Genomic DNA, 16561 nt, shown 5'->3' with positions numbered 1-16561 from the left:
TGAGGGGCGTGGTGGATCTGACCGACTCCATCTTGAAACGCCTGTAGATGATGTGACGATTTAATGGCCTGAGGTTGATAATTAACCGAGGTGTGCCGTTGGGTTTTTGATCTAGGAATAGATGGGAGTAATGACCGTGACCCACCTCTGGCTCTGGTACCAAGGAGACAACCCCTATCTTTTGGAGGTTCTGAATGCAGAGCATGAGAGTGTCTTGTGACCCCTGTAAGGGAGAGGATGTGACCTTTAGACAGCATGGAGGAAATGTGGCAAACTCGACTTTGACATCCTCTCTGATGGGGTTTATGACCCATTGATTCAAGGATATCTCCTGCCACTGACTGAGAAATGCCGACAGCCGATCCCCCTATCCTGATGGCGTCATTGATGGTCCTGGTGATGGCTCCGATCTTCGGTCTTTTGGGACATAAAGATGGGACAGTTTTACCCTTCGCTCGGTACTGGGTAGATTGATTATTGGACTTTTTTGTTGTTTCTTTTTTGGCAACAGCTTCTTCTTATCCATTGCCTTCTCCAGAATCTCGTCCAGAGCTGGACTTAAAACATGTTCACCTCTAAACGGAATAGAGCACAGCTTAACCTTGGAGGTCGCATCACCGTTTCAAAGTTTAAGCCAAAAGGGCTGTCTTGCTGAATTGGAAAGGGCACCACTTCTTGCTGCCACGTGGACGGACTCAGCTGAAGCGTCACCAAGAAATCCAGTTGCTTTCTGGAGAAGTGGAAGGGAAGGCAGGAGATCTTACTTTGGTGTGTCTCGGGTGAGATGTTCCTCGAGTTGACCCAGCCACCGGGACAGGGATCTGGCCACACAAGTAGAAGCCACCCCGGTCTTAAGGAGAACTGCGGAGGTCTCCCATAATTTTCTAAGGAGGCTGTCCATTTTACGGTCCATGGAATCCTTAAGTTGTAATGAATCTTCAAAAGGGAGAATTGTCTTTCTCGCTACACTGGCAACCTGCACATCCACTTTATGTACTTCCCAGCAGCTGGTGGGGTCCTCTTCCAGCAGGAATCTATTTCTCAATTCTCGGGGAATGTTAAGGTGTTTCTGAAGAGCTTCCCAGTCTTGAAGAACCATATCTCTGATTTTCTCGTATACAGGAAATCCCACCTTCCCCGCTTTACCTCCAAGAGGCGCAGGAGGGGCAGGCAGATCCTGAATCCAGAGGAGACGGGAGCAGTGATGGAGGAGGAAGCGGGCTAGCTTCGCCCTTAGCTGTTCGGTTGGTAAGAAATACTGAGCGGCGCTCTCATCACCAGCCACGAAAGCACCGCAGGTAATCTCTTTGTGCCCCCATAGGGCCCGGGAACACCACTGGAGATGGGAGGTGGGGAGGGGTTATTTAACCTCTTTGTGTTTCCTGTCCCTTTTAGGACGGAGAGTTGACCTCCTGTGTGCTGCCGTGGAGGGAGACTAGAGAAAATAACCACTAGGATATCAGACATATAAAATCCTTTAGTTTTTTTATTACAACAATTATCCTTTGTAAAGGGATCATTTTTATAACAATGGGCTCAATTTATGAGGGACCACTCCTGATTCATGAAGTGGTGCATGCCTTTTCATTAATCTGGAGCGTTTGACGAGTGGTATGTGCCTCCTTATGCCATGCAAGAAATATTACTCCCTTCAGGGACTGGAGTGAGATCTCTGGCATAGGGAACGCCACAACTTATCATGAATTTAAGCAGCTGTGCTGTCCCACCCCCGTCCCACCCAAGCTCTGCCAATTTTGGAGTGAAAATGCCAAAAGCCGCCAAAATTTGGCACAACTATGAATTGATCCAAATTTTTGTGACTTTTCAAAGATTTTGTGCCACTTTTTTGGCTTTAAAGCTTTGATAAATTGGGACCAGAGTGTCTTAACAACTTCCACATATCTAGGATGCATAGTGCGATTCAATTCTCCCATCACGGCTGGGGATAGAAGCTATACAAGCCGTATAATACAATACAAAGGGAAGGGGAAAAGAATGCACCAGGGAAACGGTGAAGTGGTGACCCCTGACAATGAGTTGCAGCTCACCCTCCCTGCCCTCACCAACCCTATACAGGTTCCGAACCTTTCGCCAAGCAGGAATACCTCACCCCTTGCAAACCCTGAAATAGGCCCGAAGTAAGGATGGAGAGTAGGAGCTCTTCGTCAACACCCCTAATTGCTAAGGGTGACAAAAGGAAACAATACAGGGGAAACATAAATGCTACCAGCTGAGCCGAAGTACATAGCAAAAATCAAACACTTATCTTAGGAGCAGCTACCACAGACGTCTCTGGAACAACAGAAAGAGACGACTGCTGCAGACCACAGCCGGGAACAACTATCAACTGCACCCAAAGCACCTCAGGGTGAGGTTTATAAAGGAAGTCAGAGGCTGACAACTGAGAGGAAAAACTGACAGTTTCCCAGGGTCATAGAGTTTGCTGCTGCAGAATCAGAGAACTGTCAGATAACAACACAATCTCTGGTATTTTCTAACACTCGCTGCCACTTGATTGTCCACCGGCCGTTACAGCTCTGTGACATCCCCTCACTATTTTTGTGCGAAATGTCTACAGTTGTGCCTCAGCTCCAGAGGTTCTGAGCAAAATCATCACATCTACACAATAGAGAAAGATAGGCATGAAGTATATATATTTTAGAAGCATTTATTAACAAATCAACACGTTTTGAAATGCAACTATATACCATGTTCCTATCTCCAATCTGGGGATGCGCTTTTTAGTAAATTAAGTAAACTTTTCACAAATGTTCCTAAATGTTACTAGCAAAATAGAGCCCGATTTTCCATTTTGTGGGATCTCAGTATGCAGAGTGGGATCCCAAAAATCTGTGCAGCTGCTCTAAGCACGAGACATTGCTCTCTCAACTAATCCAGTGCTGTCACATACTTTTATAAGATTTTACTGAACTACTTAGGAAGGATCATGCAGCGCTGGGGTCGTAGTGCTCACTCTTTCATGGTGAGAGTGATCTCTGAGGGTTGTGGGATCTCACAACCTGGAAGTTCGTTTAGGGACACTTCCAAAGGTTTTGGTACTGGATTATATTTAGTAAATTCACTAATCTGTGCTCTCCACTGCTTTAGTAATAAAAAAGGTAGTCACAGATTTGTCATAGGCACTATTTAAGGAGAACATCAAACACAATGCGCTTGAGATTGTGGGATATTACCCCCTAACAGTATCAGCAGCAGATCCCCCATAACAGTGCTTCATGACTACATTTTTTTGCTTCAATCTTTTTTCCTATTTTCCTCCTTGAAAACCTAGGTGTGTATTATGGTCCGAAAAATACGATAAGTTTAAAAAGAAAGAAAATGGTTCTTTCCCTCACAAATTCTAAATTGAGCAATTGTAGCTGATTTTTGGATAACACACTTTAAATTATAGTACATCATGATGGCTTCTCCCTTGTGACTCATCTGACAACAGGACCTGACTAATGATTAAAAAACATTTGGCAAATTATGAATGCAAGAATGACTGCTCCGCTCTGTGCTTTTTCTCATGGTCGACAAGACTTGATTTACCTGTTAAACATTTAAAATATTCACAATATGAAAAAGGTTCCTTCCCTGTGCGGCTTCTTGAGATGTTTAATGACATCTGATTTCTGAGAGTAACATTTTCCACATTCAGAACATAAAAATGGTTTATCCCGTGTGAAGTTTTCCATGATCAACAAGACTTGATTTCCTAGTAAAACATTTGCCACATTCCAGGCATGAAAATGGCTTCTCCCCTGTGTGAGATCTTTGATGACTAACAAGATGTGCTTTCCGAATAAAACATTGCCCACATTCTGAACATGAAAATGGCTTCTCCCCTGTGTGAATTTTCTGTCTAACAAGGTCTGATTTCTGAAATAAGCATTTCCCACACTCTGAACATGAAAATGGATTCTCCCCAGAGTGATTTTTTTGATGTTTAGCAAGGGCTATTTTCCGAGTAAAACATTTTCCACATTCCAGGCATGAAAATGGCTTCTCCCCTGTGTGAGATCTTTGATGACTAACAAGATGTGCTTTCTGAATAAAACATTGCCCACATTCTGAACATGAAAATGGCTTCTCCCCTGTATGAGACCTTTGATGGACAACAAGTTCTGATTTATGAATAAAACATTTCCCACATTCTGAACATGAAAATGGCTTCTCCCCTGTGTGAATTCTTTGATGCTCAACAAGAGCTGATTTCCGAATAAAACATTTCCCACACTCTGAACATGAAAATGGTTTCTTCCCTGTGTGAATTTTCTGATGTCTAACAAGATCTGATTTCCGAATAAAACATGTCCCACACTCTGAACATGAAAATGGCTTCTCCCCTGTGTGAGATCTTTGATGCTCAACAAGTTCTGATTTCCGAATAAAACATGTCCCACACTCTGAACATGAAAATGGCTTCTCCCCTGTGTGAATTTTCTGTCTAACAAGGTCTGATTTCTGAAATAAGCATTTCCCACACTCTGAACATGAAAATGGATTCTCCCCAGAGTGATTTTTTTGATGGTTAGCAAGGGCTATTTTCCGAGTAAAACATTTTCCACATTCCAGGCATGAAAATGGCTTCTCCCCTGTGTGAGATCTTTGATGACTAACAAGATGTGCTTTCTGAATAAAACATTGCCCACATTCTGAACATGAAAATGGCTTCTCCCCTGTATGAGACCTTTGATGGACAACAAGTTCTGATTTATGAATAAAACATTTCCCACATTCTGAACATGAAAATGGCTTCTCCCCTGTGTGAATTCTTTGATGCTCAACAAGAGCTGATTTCCGAATAAAACATTTCCCACACTCTGAACATGAAAATGGTTTCTTCCCTGTGTGAATTTTCTGATGTCTAACAAGATCTGATTTCCGAATAAAACATGTCCCACACTCTGAACATGAAAATGGCTTCTCCCCTGTGTGAGATCTTTGATGCTCAACAAGTTCTGATTTCCGAATAAAACATGTCCCACACTCTGAACATGAAAATGGCTTCTCCCCAGTGTGAATTTTCTGATGTCTAACAAGGTCTGATTTCTGAAATAAGCATTTCCCACACTCTGAACATGAAAATGGATTCTGCCCAGAGTGATTTTTTTGATGGTTAGCAAGGGTTATTTTCCGAGTAAAACATTTTCCACATTCTGGGCATGAAAATGGCTTCTCCTTTGTAGGAGCCGTTTCATGTTCAACATCCCTTCTATAACTTTTAATTTTCTTACAATTCTGTGATAAATCGGAATTTTGGACTTGCTTGAAAAGATCAGATGATAGAGCTTTCTGAGGAAGGACTGGAGGTATATCTGGGACAAAAGCATGCTCTTCATATGTATCATCTTTTACAAATTCTGAAGATATTAGAGGTCCATCTGAACTCCCAATACAGTCATCTGCTAAAAATAAATACAATGTTATTATTTTATAACGATATTACCTTGAATGTACATTTATTTTTTTAAATGATACATCAACAATTAAATTAGGAAAAAATGTATTCTGAATTTTTTGTCTAATTTCGACATCTAAGGGGTACTTTGCACGCTGCAACATCGCTAGCCGATTGTAGCGATGCAGAGCGCGATAGTCCCCGCCTCCGTCGCAGATGCGATCTCTTGTGACAGCTGCCGTAGCGAACATTATCGCTACGGCAGCTTCAAACGCATTTACCTGCCCTGCAACGTCGCTCTGGCCGGCGACCCGCCTCCTTCCTAAGGGGGCGGGTCGTGGGGCGTCACAGCGACGTCACACGGCACGCGGCCAATAGAAGCGGATGGGCGGAGATGAGCGGGACGTAAACATCCCGCCCACCTCCTTCCGTCCTCATTTCAGGCGGGACGCAGGTAAGGAGATATTCCTCGCTCCTGCGGCTTCACACACAGTGACCTGTGCTGCCGCAGGAACGAGGAACAACATCATACCTGTCGCTGCAGCGAAATTATGGAAATGACCGAAACTACACAGATCACCGATTTCCGACGCTTTTGCGATCGTTTATCTGTGCATCTAGGCTTTACACGTTGCAACGTCGTTACTAGCGCCCGATGTGCATCATTTTTGATTTGGCCCAACGACATCGCAGTAGCGATGTCGCAACGTGCAAAGTACCCCTAAGAGTAAAGGTTGCTTTACACGCTGCGACATCGCTAGCTATAGCTAGCGATGTAGCGCGTGATAGCACCCGCCCATGTTGCTCTTTCGTCATGGGGTGATCGCTGACGTAGCGAACAATATCGCTACGGCAGCGTCACATGCACATAGCTGCTTCGTGACGTCGCTGGAGACAACGAACAATCTCTCCTTTAAGGGGGCGGTTCGTTCGGCGTCACAACGGCATCACTAAGAGGCCGCCCAATAGCAGAGGAGGGGCAGAGATGAGCGGCCGGAACATGCCGCCCACCTCCTTCCTGACTCATTGCCGGTGGGCGCAGGTAAGGAAATGTTCGTCGCTCCTGCAGTGTCACACATAGTGATGTATGATGCCGCAGGAACGACGAACAACGAGCAGCATGCACCACCAACGATATTATGAAAAGGAGCGACGTGACAACGGTTAACGATTTTTGACGTTTTTGCGAACGTTGATCGTTACGCCTTTTAGTCACACACAACGATATCGCTAACGGCGCCGGATGTGCGTCACGAACACCGTGACCCCGACGATATAACGACAATGTGACTGCAGGATAATGAGGGATAGGAGGCTCCTATACTGTCCCTCACGCTAGGGGACCCTAAGCTATTTCTAACCTCTGGATTACCCCTGAAGATGGAGATGCCAGAGTCTCATGCCTTACTATTCTCCTGACCAGATCTAATCTGTTATCCACCCGGGGAAGGGACAGGAATATGATGGAAACATAGATTAAGACAGACGGGACACATTGAAAACTCACAGAAATAAACAGTGTGAGACTAAGGAAAAAAATCAAGAGCAGGAAGGCAGGAACAAAAATACAACAAGGGTTAACATCACAACAGCTAACAGCAGTAATGCACAACAACCACATGTAATGCGAGCGTCACACGAGACAATCTATCGCGCGATGCATCATCGGAGTCATGTTTTTCGTGACGCACATCCGGCATCTCTTGCGACGTCGTCTCGTGTGACACCTCCGAACGACGCTGACTCGTTCACAAATCGTGAGTCGTGTACTTGTCGTTTAATTTAAAAAAATCTTTTAATTTTAATGGCGCCGGTTGTTCATCGTACCCGGGGCAGCACACATCACTCCGTGTGACACCCCGGGAACAATGAACACAGCTTACCTGCGTCTCCCGCCGGCTATGCGGAAGGAAGGAGGTGGGCGGGATGTTTACGTCCCGCTCATCTCCACCCCTGCGCTTCTATTGGCCGGCGGCTGTGTGACGTCGCTGTGACGACGAACGTCCCTCCCCCTTCAGGAAGTGGATGTTCGCTGCCCACAGCGAGGTCGCTCATCAGGTAAGTACATTTGACGGGGGTTTAACGACTTTGTGCGACACGGGCAGCGATTTGCCCGTGACGCACAAACGACGGGGGCGGGTACGATTGCACGATAGATCGTACTGTGTGACGCCCGCATAAGTCTGGATCAGAACACCTCACCAGACTAGTATAGGTAAACTATAGCAGGCATTTATGAAATAGTCCAGCCAGCATATACAGAAGGGGAGGGAACGATACTTACTACTTTAGAGCATGTGATCAAAGACATTGTCAAAAAGGTCCTTAAGCAGTCCGATAATAGGCATATAAACACTGGGGCCGCTAGGAGAATGGAGGCCCTGTGAAATTGCTCAGTTTGCACTTTCTTTCCCCTAATGCCAGTCCTGCATGCCCGCCTGTCTTCTGGTCAGTTCATTTAGACTACTGTAATTAAGAGACCTTTGGTTACATCATGTCACATGTCTTTGCAGTCATCAAAGGTCCTTAAACAATCAATCTTAGAATACAACTGATGGGGACCCTAAGAAAGTGGGGTTCCTGAGAAATTGCACAGTTTGACTCTTCCCAACGCTGGCCCTGACTGTAACTAGGGCTTATTTTTGGAGGAGGGCTTATATTTCAAGCCTTCTCCAACAATCTGATAAAATTATGCTAGGTCTTATTTTCGGTGTAGGTCGTCTTTTCGAGTAAACAGGGTATTCATGAACCCTTTGTAGGTCTTTGAGTTGCCATCATAATAACATAGAGAAGGCACTAGAAACAAACAGCAGAAGAAGCAGAAGCAAAGAAAATACAGATAAAAAAAACAGAGCAGAAAGTCTAAAAATGTAAACACAAAATTAGTGTAGAAAGTACATGAATAGATATCTCTTACTGGATAGACCTTGAGGAAACACATCCTGAGGAACATCGGGATCTTCTTGTTTACAGTCCTGTGGGAGAAGAGGACGGGGACATCTCTCTGGTGTTGTCCTCTTACTGGATAGAACTGGTGGAGACACATCCTGAGGAACATCGGGATCTTCTTGTTTACAGTCCTGTGGGAGAAGAGGACGGGGACATCTCTCTGGTGTTGTCCTCTTACTGGATAGAACTGGAGGAGACACATACAGGGACTGAATTCATTCCTTACATACAGATAATTATAGGCCGTGTGTATTTAGTCCTGTCTATTACCTGGTGATGTGAGGGGCTGGGGAACCTCCATCATGACGTCCTTGTACAGATCTTTGTGTCCTTCTAAATACTCCCACTCCTCCATGGAGAAATAGACGGTGACGTCCTGACACCTTATAGGAACCTGACACATACAATGATACCGTCACCCCCGATCCCTTCATAGCGTTACTGTATAATGTCCCAGCATTCCCAGCAGTGTCACCTCTCCAGTCAGCAGCTCAATCATCTTGTAGGTGAGTTCTAGGATCTTCTGGTCCTTGATGTCCTCATGTATCGGGGGGTGAGGTGGAGGCCCCGTGATTGGGCTCAGGGGTCTTCCCCATCCCTCAGACACAGGGGCCTGACAGCGCTCATTAGAGGTCTTCTTCACTACTGTGTAATCCTGGTTATGGAGAGACACAGTAATAAATCTCACTCCAGACATTTCCAGAGTCCTCACCTCTCCAGTTCTGTCCATCTGTTATTCCCATAGATAAGAATGATGTAATGTGACGTCATCAGAATCTCTCACCTCTCCAGTAAGCCGGAAGAGGATCTCTAGTGTGAGGTGTAATAGCCTCTCCGCCATCTTCTCGCTGTCTCTGTCCATCCTTGATGGGTCAAGCAGAACAATTATATAGAAGATCTCCACTGAGAGGATCCGATATTGTATGGATCTGAATGAGAAGATAAGCCGGTGTAAGCACATATAAAATACAATTACTACAGTTGTGATATCGGTATGAAGCAATAATGCGAGCACTTCACACATCTAGAGGTCACAGAGAGGATTCCTACGTGTGATGAGCTTCTGTCATGAGAGTAAAGTAGCATAATTTTGGGGCTATTGAGATAAGGGATAGGGGGCGATTTACTTACCGTATTTTTCGGATTATAAGACGCACTTTTCCTCCCAAAAATTTGGGAGGAAAATGATAAGTGCGTCTTAAAATCCGAATATAGCTTACGGGGGGGCCGTAGTGTAAAGGGGTCACTGGAGGCGGGACAATATTGTGCTCCTGTGTGCGGCGCCCGGCGCGGCTCTGTGCGGTGGCTGACACGGCTCTGTGGGGCGGCCGGCGCGGCTCTGTGGGGCGGCCTGGCGCGGCTCTGTGCGGCGGTCGACACGGCTCTGTGGGGTGGCCGGCGCGGCTCTGTGCAGCGGACAGCGCAGATTTGTGCGGTGGCCGGCGCGGCTCCCTGTGCTGCCCGGCGCAGCTTCTTGTGCGGCTGCTCGGTGCTGCTCGGCGCTGCTCCCTGTGCGGCCACTCGGTGCTGCCCGGCTCCCTGTGCGACCGCTCGGTGCTACTCGGCGCGGCTCCCTGTGCGGCCGCTCGGTGCTGCCCGAAAAGGATCCCTGTGCAGCCGCTCGGTGCTGTCCGAAAAGGCTCCCTGTGCGGCCGCTCGGTGCTGCCCAGATTTTTCCTTTTTTTTTCTTTTTTTTAGCTCTAAATTTGGGGTGCGTCTTATAATCCGGTAGGTCTTATAAAACGAAAAATACGGTATATTTCTCACTAGCTATAGTACCCGGAATTACCCAGGATAGTAACTAAATCTCTCTCCAACTCTCCCTGGATGGGATACATATATATACTGTTATACTGTGTGTGTGTGTGTGTGTATATATATATTGTGATAACACGCTCGGGGATCGCCTTTGCTGGGTTCAAAGGGCACGTATTCACCTCAGGCAGACAGCCGAATTACAGGTGTAACTGATGCTGGGTCAGGTTTATTGCAGTGAAACATAAACAAAAAAAAACCACCAACAAAATAAATCCTTGCCCGTCCGGCGTTAACTATACAGGATGATATCCTAACTACCAACTGGAGGGCTTCTCCCTTCCAGCTAAACCTTACAAACATCAAGCACTGCTCCCACTCACAAGTATCTCCTACACAGACAGGCTTACTGGATGGAGACCTTCCCCAACTTCCCAGACTCCTTTTACATCCGTCCTTCACCTCCCATTAATCCATTAGTAGCCAGGTGATCCTTACCAGGCTAAGTCACATAGGACCGATACCGGGGTGAGATATACCTGCCCTCATCCACTAATCACACATGAGTCTCACATATCCCCCCCTCTGCTCAGACCACCTCGGCTGAGCATCGACACCCACAAAACAGTGCACACGAGACAGGGCATTAGCAATCCCCATCCGCACCCCAGGGCGGTGTTCCACTGTAAACCGGTAGGCCTGAAGGGCAAGGAACCACCGGGTCACTCGGCCATTCCGTTCCCTATTCAAGTGCATCCACTTGAGAGGGGCATGGTCAGTGATCTGCCGCAACTTCCTTCCAACCAAGTAATATTTGAGGAACTCTAGAGCCCACTTGATGGTTAAGCATTCTTCCACTATTGCATAGTTTCGTTCATGCTTATTTAGTTTCCGACTAAGATAAAGGACTGGATGTTCCTCTCCGTCCTTCAGTTGTGACAATACGGCCCCTATACCGGCGTCAGAAGTGTCCGTTTGGACCACAAACTCGCTGCGGAAGTCAGGAGTCACTAGCACAGGTTGAGAGCAAAGAGCTAATTTTAAGTTATGGAAGGCTTCTTCAGCTGCCGAGGTCCATTTGATCATGACAGAGTCTTTCCATAGTTTCATAGTTTTTAAGGTTGAAGGGAGACTCTAAGTCCATCTAGTTCAACCCGTAGCCTAACATGTTGATCCAGAGGAAGGCAAAAAAAAAACCAATGTGTCAAATAAGCTCCAATGGGGAAAAAAATTCCTTCCTGACTCCACATACGGCAATCAGACTAGTTCCCTGGATCAACACCCTGTCATAAAATCTAATATACATAACTGGTAATATTATATTTTTCAAGAAATGCGTTCAGGCTCTGCTTAAATTTTACTAGTGAATCCCTCATTACAACATCATACGGCAGAGAGCTCCATAGTCTCACTGCTCGTACAGTAAAGAATCCTCATCTGTGATTATGATTAAACATTCTTTCCTCAAGACGTAGCGGATGCCCCCGTGTTCCAGTCGCAGGCCTAGGTGTAAAGAGATCTTTGGAAAGGTCTCTGTACTGTCCCCTCATAAATTTATACATTGTGATTAGATCCCCCTAAGCCTTTGTTTTTCCTAACTAACTAACCCCAAGTTTAATAACCTGTCTTGGTATTGCAGCCCCCCCATTCCTCTAATAATCTAGGTAGCTCTTCTATCTACCTGTAAGATTATGCTATTTATAACCTTCTATACTTTTACTAACAAGAAATGCATCCATTCCTCTCTTAAATTCATTCAGTGAGTTGGCCATCACCATTTCCTCAGGAAGAGAGTTCTTCCCTTTGGTAAGATCAGCCAGGGGAACAGCGGTAGCTGCAAAATTGGGAATGAACCGTTGGTAATAGCCGGCTATTCCCAAAAAAAGCTCTCACCTGCTTCTTGTTGACTGGTTGCATCCAGTTCTGAATGGCTTGTATCTTGTCAATCTGGGGCTTAACGATTCCCCTCCCAATTATGTATCCCAAATACCGGGCTTCTTCCAGCCCGATATGACATTTCTTGGAGTTTGCTGTTAGACCCGCCTCCCGCAGGTCCTCAATCACGGCCTGTAGTTTCTGGAGGTGTGTCTCCTAGTCCAGGCTGTATATGACGATGTCATCCAAATACGCAGAAGCGTACTGCCTATGGGGCCTCAGGACTCGGTCCATCAACCTTTGAAAGGTTGCCGGTGCCCCATGAAGTCCAAACGGCATATACACATACTAATATAAACCTTCCGGTGTAGAAAACGCAGTTTTCTCTTTAGCGGCCTCCGTTAGCAGGATCTGCCAATAGCCCTTCGTTAAGTTTACGGTCGTGATATACCGGGCTTTTCCAAGCCGATCTATTAATTCGTCGACAGCGTCTCCGCAATCCCGACCTTCGGTATGGTCTGCTTGCAGACCGGAAGAGCCAGACCTGCTGACAGAGCTGGACGGTCCTTCCAGGGTTTTATCAGATTCACGTGATAAATCTGTTCAGGCTTCCTTTTACCAGCCTGGTACATTTTGTAGTTTACTTCACCCACCCGTTCCATAATTTCAAAGTGGCCTTGCCACTTTTCCAGGAATTTGCTTTCCGCCGTGGGGACCAGGATCAACACTAGAGATGAGCGAACCGGTCCCGGTTCGGCTCGAGGACGGTTCGCCGAACGGAGGTCCCGTTCGAGTTCGGTTCGTCGAACGTTCGACGAACCGAACTCGAACCGCATAGGAAACAATGGCAGGCATACACAAACACATAAAAACACCTAGAAAACACCCTCAAAGGTGTCCAAAAGGTGACAAACAACTCACAACACAACACAAACACATGGGAAAGTGACAAGGACATATACTCATGCGAAAACAAAAGAGCAGGACAAGGAAAAAGTGGAGGACACATAGATATAGGCATGGCATGCCCTTCTAAAATCATGTAAAACACCGCAAGGTGACTCCAAGCGGAGTCTCCCTTTTTTCCAAAAATTGGGCCCCACACACACTCACCCCTTCAGTGGCAGCAGTTGTGCCCCAGTCGTACAATTCACAGTTACATTCAAGCACATTCAAAAATAAGCCATACTTAACCGTCCCCAGGATGACTCCGGGGTAGGTAGCAAAGTCTTTCCTGATCCCAGCTCTGTTCATCTTGGATCATTTTTAAAAAACACAGCAATCAAGGGTTACTCCAAGCGGAGTCTCCCTTTTTTCCAAAAATTGTGCCCCACACACACCCACCCATTCAGTGGCAGCAATTGTGCCCTAGTTGTACACTTCACAGCTAGATTTGCATCAAGCACATTCAAAAATACGCCATTCTTAACCGTCCTCAGGATGACACCGGGGTAGGTAGCAAAGTCTTTGCTGAACCATGACTTGTTCATCTTGGCTCCTTTTAAAAAACACAGCAATCAAGGGTTACTCCAAGCGGAGTCTCCCTTTTTTCCAAAAATTGGGCCCCACACACACCCACCCATTCAGTGGCAGCACTTGTGCCCTAGTTATACACTTCACAGCTAGATTTGCATCAAGCACATTCAAAAATAAGCCATAATTAACCGTCCCCAGGATGACTCCGGGGTAGGTAGCAAAGTCTTTCCTGATCCCAGCTCTGTTCATCTTGGCTTCTTTTAAAAACAATGTAAGCAAGGGTTACCCCAAGCGGAGTCTCCCTTTTTTCCACAAATTGGGCCCCACACAGACACCTTATCAGTGGCAGCACTTGTGCCCTAGTTGCAAACAGGATGTTTTGATTTGCATCAAGCACATTCCAAATCCACAAGCATTTACTCTCCCCAGGATGACACAGGGGTAGTAAATTCCTTCTGGATCCATGACTTGTTCATTTTGATGAACGTCAGTCTCTCCACATTGTCACTGGACAGATGCGTGCGCTTATCTGTCAGCACACACCCAGCAGCACTGAAGACACGTTCAGAGACAACGCTGGCAGCTGGACACGACAAAATCTCCAAGGCGTAAGTTGAGAGCTCTGGCCATTTTTCTAGATTTGAAGCCCAAAAGGAGCAAGGCTCCATTTGCAAAGTCATGGCATTGATGTTCATTTGGAGATACTCCTGTATCATCCTCTCCAGCCGTTGACTATGTGTCAGACTTGTTGTCTCTGGTGGCCTTGCAAAGGAGGGTCTTAAAAAATTATGAAAAGATTCAATAAAATTGCTGTTACCAGCACCAGATACGGTCCTACTGGTACGGGTAGACTGTTGAAGATGACGAGACCGTCCCATGTTTGTCAAGTTACAACTGGGAGAATCACTCCCTGCACCTGCACGGTTGTTTGGTGGAAAAGCCGAGCTAAGATCGAGTAACAGCTTCTGCTGATACTCCTGCATACGTGCGTCCCTTTCTATGGCTGGAATTATGTCACAAAATTTGGACTTGTACCGGGGATCTAATAGTGTGGCAATCCAGTAGTCATCATCACTTCTAATTTTGACAATACAAGGGTCATGTTGGAGGTAGTGCAACAAGAAGGCACTCATGTGTCTTGCGCAGCCATGTGGACCAAGTCCACGCTGTGTTTGTGGCATAGAGGTGCTAACCGTTTTTTCTTCCTCTGACATCTCCCCCCAACCTCTTTCAACAGAAATTTGACCAAGGTCTCCCTCATCCGCTGAGTCTTCCATGTCCATGGACAGTTCGTCCTCCATTTCTTCATGTTCTCCTGCACCTTCCTCAACATTTAGCCTGCTACCATGCGCCCTTGTTGATCCCTGTCCCCCATGGTCCCATGCCTGCCGCGTTGGTGATGATGAATGTCTGGACCTTGGTGATGTTGTTGTGTCTTGCGCATATGAATCCTCCTGTAGTTCCTCCCCTTCCTGTTGTCCCACCCCCTGACTCCGAATAGTGTTTAGCGTGTGCTCCAGCATGTAAATGACTGGAATTGTCATGCTGATAATGGCATTGTCAGCGCTAAACATATTCGTCGCCATGTCGAAACTGTGCAGAAGGGTGCATAGGTCCTTGATCTGAGACCACTCCATCAGGGTGATCTGCCCCACCTCTGCATCTCGTTGGCCCAGGCTATACGTCATGACGTATTGCACCAGGGCTCGGCGGTGCTGCCACAGTCGCTGTAACATGTGGAGAGTTGAATTCCAGCGTGTCGCCACATCGCATTTCAGGCGATGAACCGGCAGGCCGAAAGACTTCTGGAGCGATGCAAGTCGCTCAGCTGCGGCGCTTGAACGGCGGAAGTGAGCAGACAGTTTTCGTGCCCTGTTCAGAAGGCCATCTAGGCCGGGATAGTGTGTTAAAAATTGCTGGACGACAAGGTTCAACACGTGAGCCATACAAGGTACGTGTGTCACCTTGCCCAGGCGAAGGGCCGCACCCAGGTTTGCAGCATTGTCGCACACGGCCTTACCAGGCTGCAGGTTGAGTGGAGACAACCATTTATTAAACTCGGACCGCAGAGCTGACCACAACTCCTCAGCTGTGTGACTCTTATTCCCAAGACATGTCAAGCTAAAGACCGCCTGATGCCGTTGCGCTCTGCTGCCAGCATAGTAATGAGGGGTGCGTGATTCCTTCTGCGCAGTGAGAACGCTGGTGGCCTGACCAGGCAGGCTTGGGGCGGAGGTGGAGGACCCAGATGAGGTGGAGGAGGCAGAAGCAGTGGCGGAACTTGGACAGACAGAGGATTGACACACAAGTCGTGGGGACGGCAAGACTTGTGCAGCAGACCCTTCACCATCTATCACCATAGTTACCCAGTGCCCAGTCAGCGACATGTAACGTCCCTGTCCATGCTTACTGGTCCAAATATCGGTGGTGAAATGCACCCGTTCACACACAGAGTTTCTCAAGGAAGCGGTGATGTTGTGTGCGACATGCTGGTGTAGCGCGGGCACACCTTTCTTAGAGAAGTAGTGGCGACTAGGCATATGGTACTGGGGCATAGCGACAGACATAAGGTCTCTAAAATCCTGTGTGTCCACTAGGCGGAAAGGCAGCATTAGAGCTTACAGAGGGATAGAGTCAACCTCTTAGCTTTGTCATGGGTCGCAGGAAGTGGCCTTTTATTTGACCACATCTGAGGGACAGAGATCTGGCTGCTGTGTGTAGACGGTGTTGAGTAGGGTGTCCCTGGAAAAATGCAGGTTTGTGAGGAAAGTGCAGGCGGAGACATGATGTTGCCTTCATCCAACGTTGGTGCTATCGATGTCTGAGAGAGCTGTACACACTCACTTGTTTCCCCTTCCAAACCATCTGACGACCTACCAAGCAAACTGCCTGTTGCGGTTACAGTGGTGGAAGTTGTGCGTGGAAAAACAGGTGTGACAGCTGTCCCCACAGTCCTAGAAGATGAAGAGCGCGCGGATGCACTGGAAGGGGCAGGCGGTGGATGGGCCGCTCCGCTAGGCCGCATTGCAGCACGGTGAGCTTCCCACCGGGACATATGATATTTATTCATGTGACGATTCATGGAAGAAGTTGTCAAACTGC

General features: G+C 46.9%; 1 protein-coding gene across 1 annotated transcript in view; it reads right to left on the bottom strand.

Moving 5' to 3' along the window:
• LOC142313153 (uncharacterized) overlaps positions 1-8828 on the bottom strand; it is a 241906-nt gene extending 233078 nt beyond the window's left edge. Inside the window, 6 exon segments of the mRNA XM_075352142.1 lie at positions 449-575; positions 765-1177; positions 2122-2181; positions 3688-5411; positions 8322-8435; positions 8624-8828. Of these exon segments, the coding sequence (XP_075208257.1) occupies positions 449-575; positions 765-1177; positions 2122-2181; positions 3688-5411; positions 8322-8435; positions 8624-8756 (2571 nt within the window). The 5' untranslated portion in view covers positions 8757-8828.
• Positions 8829-16561: the final 7733 nt, after the last annotated feature.

The sequence above is a fragment of the Anomaloglossus baeobatrachus genome, chromosome 5 (assembly GCF_048569485.1).
Source record: "Anomaloglossus baeobatrachus isolate aAnoBae1 chromosome 5, aAnoBae1.hap1, whole genome shotgun sequence".
NCBI lineage: Eukaryota > Metazoa > Chordata > Amphibia > Anura > Aromobatidae > Anomaloglossus > Anomaloglossus baeobatrachus.
Note: the sequence above shows the minus strand (reverse complement) of the source record. Positions and strands in the feature narration are given on the sequence as shown.